The sequence below is a fragment of the Myiozetetes cayanensis genome, unplaced genomic scaffold (genome assembly GCF_022539395.1).
Source record: "Myiozetetes cayanensis isolate MyiCay16 unplaced genomic scaffold, myiCay2020 scf14, whole genome shotgun sequence".
Lineage (NCBI taxonomy): Eukaryota > Metazoa > Chordata > Aves > Passeriformes > Tyrannidae > Myiozetetes > Myiozetetes cayanensis.
Genome location: NW_026087048.1, coordinates 8,505,695 through 8,513,788, shown reverse-complemented (window position 1 = coordinate 8,513,788; position 8,094 = coordinate 8,505,695). Strand labels below are relative to the sequence as shown.

The window sequence follows — 8,094 nt, the reverse complement described above, 5'->3', positions numbered from 1 at the left end:
GCAGCATGTAGGATACAGCACCAGCACCAATTCCTCCAGCGAGACGTGCCAGACCAGATTTTTTGCATACCACAGCAAAGCAGCTCACCAACTGCCATATAACACCATTCTGCAACTCACGTTTTTCGAGCTCTAACAGCGTCTCATTTTTTCCAAGTCAAAAAGAAACCCACTGGCTAGTTCAGCACTCTTAAGAAGCCTGATGAGTAGATTGCTTTTTCCTTTAATGAGCAGGCAGCTGGGCTCCTGCAACAGCACTGCAGCCCTGGCCCTGGTTACAATGGATGCCCCTTCAGAAGGGAACTGTGTAGGCAGCAGGTGCAGCACAAGCAGATAACAGCAACAGCTCCAGTGAGACCATTGTGAACCACTAAAAGCTGGGAATGCCGCCTTCTCTGCCCCTCAGCCCTGCAAAGGTCTCTGGGCACAGCAGAGCAGGAATAACTCAAAACTGGTATGAGCAGCCAGGCAATGGAAGAGCTCAGACAGCACCTTCACGCCCTCTCCTTTTCCCTTAAACACAAGACCCTGCCAGCACCCAGTGCCTTGAAGCAACCCGTGATTCTGCAGGCGTGGGCACGCTGGGGCCCCAGCAGAACCTGCAGCAATTACCACGTGCTAATCTTTAGATAGGATGAGTCTGTTGCATTCACCACACACCCGGGAAGTACAGCAGCACTGGAGAGCCCAAAGATGTCATGAGGATTAGACACAGCCTTGTACTGAAAGACCACCTACTCTCCTTCTGCATTTAAAGAAAGGAACAGCAGCATCTTGCTTCCCTTTTCTGAGGCAGAAAAGCGGATGAGCAGCAGTTTTGCTTTGAAATAAAAGACTTCATTGAGACAAACTGTCAGGCTGAAACTGAAATAAAAATTTAAAAAATAAAATCAGAAGAGTCACACAAATGTAAGTTAGTCTAAACTGCCCAGAAATCAATGGGACTTCAGTGACTTAAGTCCTGGTCTTCAATTCCACATCCCCACATCAGCAGACAGTGGCAAAGGGAGCACAGCTCTGGCTGCAACAGGCTGGGACAGCACAGCTGTGCCCTCTACTCTCAGCAGGGCTGAGCAGAGCACCCTGGGGCACAGGCTCCCAGCAGAGATCAACCTGCCTCCAGGCATCAGGAAGCTACAGGCAGCATTGCTGCTACACTGCTGAGCTGCACTGCAGCCTCCTGACAGCTTTCCTCCTAGCTCTTAGAAAGCCCACACCCAGCTTCTCCCAGGCCAAGAAACAGTGGCAGATGTTCTCCACACAGCACTTTGGAATGGGTCAGGTTTATACCAAAAGCTCGTGTGACTTTGTTCAAGGACATTTCCAGGCTGGGTTTTTTTTCACTTTTCCAGAGAACACTGTAAAAACCAGCACAATATCCTCTCCACTATTGTTTTTGTGGGGCCTGCCAGATCAGATTACACTGAAAATCAAGATACAGATATTTTATCTTTGTTCTGCTTGGTACGGGAGAGACATTTGACCTCTGTTTAAAGCATTCCTTGCCCTGTTATTTCCCATGCTTTTCATCATACATTCCCCTAAGCATCCCACATTTTGGACACCACCTTCACTTCCCAGCACCAGCCAGCTCGCTCCCGCTGTAGATAAAGTTCCAGGCACTGTACTCTCCTAAATGACTGGAGGCAAATGACAGAGAGCATCCAACTACCACAGGCAGGCGTTGTCCCTGTGAGAACTTGAGAGAGGAACTGAGCACAGCAGTCCCACACTGCAGGCTCTTAATCCTTTAGCTGAGGAGGCAGGATGGAGTTGAGAGAACTGGAAGTTAGAGAACAAGCAGACATTTATTCAGAGCGGGCAGTGTGAGGGGGAGGACCACCAGCTCCTTCCTGCCTCCGCGGGACTTACCGTCCCTGAATGTCCCTTTTTGTCCTGTCCCCACATCTGTGGCCGGCTGGCACAACGCTGCTCTGTCCAGCGCTGCACGCCTGCCCCGGGGCCCGGTGGCCAGCAGAAAGAGAAGCAGGGTGGCCACTGCTGGCCACGGCGATGCTGAGATGGCTGCCAGGGTGAGCTTTCCCAAGAGGAAGCATGCCACCCCACTCTTCCCACGAAGAGGCAGACCTTCTCAAATGGCAGAGGGGTGGGCCCGCAGGCAGCGAGGCTGAACAACAGGCTTGCACTGTTTAACAGGCATCAGAGCCACCAACTCGGAGACAAGAGCATGAGACTGCTATTTAAAAGAGTAAAGTCCCACACCCTCAAAAATTACAGCTGCTCAGTATTACTAATCTGAGAAGGTCAAACTGTCACCTATTGCACAGTTGTCATCAGAACATGTATCATAATGTGTATCAGAAATTCCACTTTCAGTAAAAAAGCATGCACGTGTGAGAGAGAGAGGCAGCAGCAAGTCTTGGCAGAGAAGAAACAAGAGCTCTGTCACTCTACAAGCAGGAACAGCTCTCAGAGAAGCCTGACTGCACCCAGCTATGTTAGTAAACTTTGGAAAGTTTTGGCCTACAAAACCACCAGGTTATTTCCAGTCGCAGCAGCGAAGATGGGCCTTTTGGACTGGATTTTCCCCTTAGTTTGTGTTAGCCCTAGTTTGGACTGCAGGACTGCATTGAAGACTGGTATCACACTGCTCTGGTGTTGCACAGCTCCTCGTTTCAGGTCAAGGCACCAGCAAGGTGAATACAACAAAACTGGTACATCCAGGCACCCACCAAAACATTCACTGTCTGAGCACCATCACCCATCCGATCAAATAATCAGAAAGTTTTTTTAAAATAAAAATACTTAACATTTATTCACCTTTCAAGTCACCATAGTAAAATTGTACACGCTATGAGTAACCCAGGAACGTTATTTAAAAGCTACCAGAAACATAAGGCAATTTGTACAACCATTGAAAGAAATACACAGCATGTTGAAAACAGAGTGAAATATTACTCAAACAAGACAACGCTTGATACACACTAGAGTGACAAGAACCAGCATTAAGTTTTAAACAAAAATAAAGATGTCATGGCTACAAGTATTATACAGTGATAAATACTTCAAAAATATATTAAGATATATGGAAATTCTCATTTTGTCACGGAAATCCAGAGAAATTCCAGCCTCCACTGGATTTCAATATACCAATTAAGGTTTAATATTTAAGTTCCTTTCCTTTCAGTAAGAACCAGTACTGCAGCCATTACTGTCCTGTATCAACACTCATCTTCTTGTAGTGTAATGAAATCAAGCCTTATGTTACATTAAGCCCTAATGCCTCTTGCATCACAGGCACCAATTGCTCTAAATCAACCCATGAGTTGCCTTTTGGTAACAAGTGCTGTGCACAGCATTTGAAGCCATAAACCACGTTAAATCACAGTCATTGTTCACCCACTTTACAGTATTAATGAAAGGCGGGTTTGAAGACTTGCCCCCAAGTAAATAAGACATCTCGAACAGAGGGTTTAGTAGCAAGTCCACCATAATGTTTTCCTAGCATAACATAAAGCACTCAGAAGTTACAGTACATGAACCATGCTATAGTTTAGGTTACACCTTCAAAAAGAAAGTCCAGAGGATGTTTGGAGACAACAGGTTTTGAACACGCACAAATAGTGCTTTAGTACACGTTTGTTTGTGCTGTTACTGGGTAGCAAGTGAAGCAGTTTATAGCCAAGGGTTTGGTGAGGCAGTTTTCTGAGCCAGTTTAAAAATATAGACTTCTTCTTAGAGGGTCTGTTCTATAGAAAATAAAGTGAAATCTGGTAAATTGTCAGTTTTGAGAGTACTTTCCCATGGCAAGATCCGTTCATCGGCCTACCGCACCAAGAGGAAAGCCAATCCTGCCATCCCAATCCCCGCTGCGGCTGCCATGATGGCATTGCCAATGGTGCTGCTCTGGTCAGCCGCCTCGGAGCCGTGCCTGCCGAAGAAGCGACAGAAGCCATCCTAGAACAGCAAGAGAAAGGACATTGAGTTGCTTGGCTTGCAATTAACTGGATTTCTTTTAACAAGCCTTTGAGCACAGTTTGGTTCACAATCCCAGCACGGCGTTTGTCAGCTGCAGAAATCTCTATTAATCATGGGAGTCTAAGCCCACTGCCTTGGGTACACACAAAAATGCTTTTGTGAGAGCCCTTGCACAAGGCAACTGAGAGAAGCAGCTACAAGCATTTGCTCAACAGACAATTGCAAACTTCCTATCGAGATGCTCGGCCTGTTGTTACATTATTTTTGCCCCTTTTAGGCAAGTTTCTGACGGAAGCTGCCAGCATTGTTCCCCCTTATTTGAGTTTCAGAAAGCATCTGAAACACAGGATATGGAAATTTCCACTTGAGAAAGACAGTAGGCCCAAGTTGGTCCCATTTCGGTGGATGTGGGACTGATTACACACTCTCTTGGAAGGGCCGGGTGGACACTGCTCAGAGCTGACCTATGACAGAGCAAAGCTGGCAGCTGCTCTCCCAGATCCTTGTGATAATCAGAAGTGGCAGCAATACAACTCCAGATGGTCGTGTTTGAACTCTGCTCCGCAGATGTCTATGTAAACAAGTTATAGTCTTAATTTCTTCCGGAACTTTGTTCTTTACACTTTAATTTGTGCGAACAGGCAGTGAGATTTTGCCAAGTGACAGTGTGCACTGCAGCCAACGACCACACTGTTCTGAGCAGTCAGATGGACCTGTGACCACTGGAAAACCAACTTCATTTTGGTCTCTGGAAAAGTCAACGAAACCAGTGGCTGCTTCCCCTCCTTTCTATTTTTAGTGCTTATTTGTACCGACATCAAGTATTCCACCAGGACTGAAAATAGGAAACGTGGACAGTTCTGCGGGATGGCTGACATTTTGTTCAGAAACGCAGGCAAAGCTGCACGGACTCTTTAAAAGCCGTACCTTCAGTGTGCATCTCGAGGGGCAGAAATTCCACACCTTCCCCGGGCCCGACCTGACCTGACCGCCTTCGGGACAAGCAGGAACAAGAGCCGCAGGCCTGGCGGGTGAGTGCCTCCACACACAGGTGCATTTAAGAACAGGCACATGGGTGGTTTTTACCTACACCTGAGAGAGGACCTGTGCTAGGCAGCTCACCGACATCCGCAGGCTGCGGACCCAAGGAGGAAGGCAAACCTCGCCCCCTCAGCCAGCAGCATCACTCCTGCGGTTCCAGGAGGCTGCACTCCGAGGGATCCGGCTGACCCGCAACACAGGGCAGCCCCAGGCCCCTCGCTGACCCACCATGAGTCGCCAGAGGCCAGGAGCCCCCGGGGATGCTCCGCCGGTGCCGCTCACGCCCATCGCCGGCAGCGACCCCGGCACGTCCCCCCAGCCGTACCCCACCGCTGCACGGCGCCGGGGGGCCGCCCTGCCCCGCTAACCGGGGACGGGGCGAGGGTTCCCGGCACCCACCCCGGGCCGCCCCCCGCCGGCCCCGTCCCCGCTCACCCATCCGCCGTGCGCCTCCAGCCACTCGCCCCGCTCCTCGGCCAGGTAGGCGGCCAGGTGCGCGGCCAGGCAGCGCGGCCCGTCCCCGCAGCCCCGCTCGGCCAGCGCGGCCGCCAGCGTGCCCGCGAACACCACGAGCGCCAGCAGCCGGCCCCAGTTGAGGCCGCCGTCGGCCTCCAGCTGCGCCGCCACCCGCCCCAGCAGCGCGGCCGCCTCCCGCGGCTCGGCCCGCGCCAGCGGCGCGCACGAGCGGAAGAAGGGCCGCTCCTGCCGCTCCAGCTCGGCCGCCGCCCGGCGCAGCGCGGCCGCCGTGGGGCTGGGGGGCAGCGCGGCGCTGCCGCCGCGGTGCTGGAAGTAATCCTCCAGCAGCAGCGCCGTCTCCTCCTTCAGAGAGCCCGGCATGGCGGCTGCCCACGGCGGCGGCCCCGCAGCAGCAGCTGCCGCCGACTAAGAGGCGGGGCGGCCCCTCCGCCCGGCCCGGCCCGGCCCAGCCCGGGCGCTCCCCTCCTCCCGGGCGGGGCCAAGCGGGGCGGGGGCAGCGCCTTCCCGGCGGAGAAGGGTCCGCCCGCATCCCCCGGGAGGCACTGGCGGAGCAGAGCTGAGGGTCTGTCCGAGCAGCCGAGGGAAACGCTCAGTTATGTTAATATATATTAAATATATTAAAAAATACATATCAGTTGTATTAATATATATTTTCAATATATTAAAATATTTGCTTTAATATGTTTAGGATTTGGGCGTTTGTTTGTTGGCGGTTTTTTTCACATTACTGCCCCAAATCTGTATGTGTTACACCAAAGGAGATGCAGGTTTTCCAGGACCATGGAATGAGTGCACTTGTGTATTTACCCAGCAAATGCAGTGGTCTTTGCTCTTTGATGGGCATATAGGCAAAATTTAGGATTAGAACCCCTCATAGGGCAAAGGTGGGGCCCTTCACCCTGTTGGTGTAAAATAAAACGGCTGAGAACAGACACTGGTGTCATTTGCACAGCACCATGGAGTTATCTCAGCGAGACACCTTGCCTGCACCCCAGCTGTGCCCTTCCAGCTCCGAGTACCATCAGCTGCTTCACAGAGTGGTGGGACTCCCGTAAATACCACCCCAAGATTGATGGCAGATCCAGTGCAGTGTACATCCAGCCTGTGCTTCCTGCCCAGTGCTGGTTTGCAGGTGAGGTTCTGATGGTGGCCTGGGGCAAAGTGAGTCTGTGACCCACTGTCACTGCACAGCCTCTCAGTGGGAGAGGCACTGCCACAGCTGCCTGAGACCGGGTCACTCTCACCTCTCATCCCACAGCCGGCTCAAGGTGACCAACGTGTCAGCACAGGACTGCTTGGCTTCATTCCACCTATATTGAGATACAGCTGTCTCCATTTTACATCCCCGTTAGAAAATCTAAAAATAGATGGTTGGAATCAATCCTGTTGCAATTTCTCAGATCGCTGTCAAGAATTGGAGTCGCTCCTAAGGCGAACTCTTAGTTTTTCATCCCCGTATTTGGCTTTTGTTTTGTTTTGAAGCAGGGAAATATAGTCTGTGTTTATGTGCTAGAGCAGTAGCTGGAATGATATCTTTACTTTTCACAAGAGCTTTACACACATGCTTTTTAAACTATTTTTCCTTACGATTGTTAATCCTGGAGCAGGAATTTCCTATTGCATTCCTCACAGCAGGAGAGCAAGAGGGAGAGGCTGCTCTTTCTCTGGCAATATCCTTTTCCACCCTTCCTGTTTATATAGCATTTTTGTTTAACAGGACGGAGCCGTCCGATAGTGACTGCCCCAGCTATAGTTCCCTTCTCTCCATCTTATGGAATAGAGGTGTTTCTGACATTAGTAGCTTGACAGGCCAAGGGGGGGTCTCATAATGCTGGGATTTCCAAATCTCTCCTGGCCAGCCTTTAACAAGTAAGAAATACAATGGGTACTTCAGTGTCCTGTTCCTCTATCTGTCATTTGTGATGGGAAGTTAAGTCATTTTTCTGAGGGAAAGCTGAGGCCTGTTCTGGTTCATGCTTTCACCACTATCTCAGGAACAAAAAAGGTGATTTTTCACAGGTGGCAACACCATGCAGCCCAACACACAAGTCCACAGGCAGTGGCCCCAAAGTGCAAGAACCACAGGATGTTTCCAGGTAAGAACAGAAGTGCAAGATGCAATGTCAGCCTCATTCTTGCTGGATCTGGTGACAGTTTGAGCACTGGTGTTACTCTGAACAAGCTGGCTCAGCACTTTCCCCAGCCCCTCAGCAGAGAGGAAATGAAACAATGCACCTAAATTAAGGAGGTGCTTTTTTCAGTGTCTATACTGAGCACTTCCACGGAACACCTTCATGCTGACCACAAATTCTACACTGAAGTGGAGAGGACAGCTGGCCCCAGCACAGTTCTCTCCTGACAAGGCAGAAAGCTGAACTGCTGCATTTCAAGGTGATCTGCACATCTGGTTCACCCAGAGAGAGCCCCAGCATTTCAGCAACCATCTTTCACTGGCATCCCACTGCAACTCGAGGAGAATCCTATGCACCCACAAACACATACTCTGCATTTTCCAGATAAGGATCTGGAAAGAAAACATCACATTAGCTGCAATCCTTCTGAGCAGGAAAACAACCTGAATTCTGGCCTCCTGAATGCAGGGGGAGCTCAGATGGTGTTTCAGGTACTTTCAAGGAC

General features: G+C 50.6%; 1 protein-coding gene across 1 annotated transcript; it reads right to left on the bottom strand.

The window, feature by feature from the left end:
- Window positions 1-2,746: 2,746 nt before the first annotated feature.
- On the bottom strand, window positions 2,747-5,904 carry BCL2L10 (BCL2 like 10). Its single transcript, XM_050309207.1, has 2 exons — window positions 5,416-5,904; window positions 2,747-3,918 (listed from the first exon to the last, which is right to left on the bottom strand). Exons 1-2 carry the CDS (start codon window positions 5,815-5,817, stop codon window positions 3,787-3,789), a joined length of 534 nt encoding a protein of 177 aa, XP_050165164.1. The 5' UTR covers window positions 5,818-5,904; the 3' UTR covers window positions 2,747-3,786.
- Window positions 5,905-8,094: the final 2,190 nt, after the last annotated feature.

Excerpts from the sequence above, each read along its gene's own strand:
- BCL2L10 (XM_050309207.1), bottom strand. The coding sequence starts at position 5,817 with ATGCCGGGCTCTCTGAAGGAGGAGACGGCGCTGCTGCTGGAGGATTAC. Across the intron at positions 3,919-5,415 it reads TGGAGGCGCACGGCGGATGG|GATGGCTTCTGTCGCTTCTT; the intron begins GTGAGCGGGGAC and ends TTGCTGTTCTAG.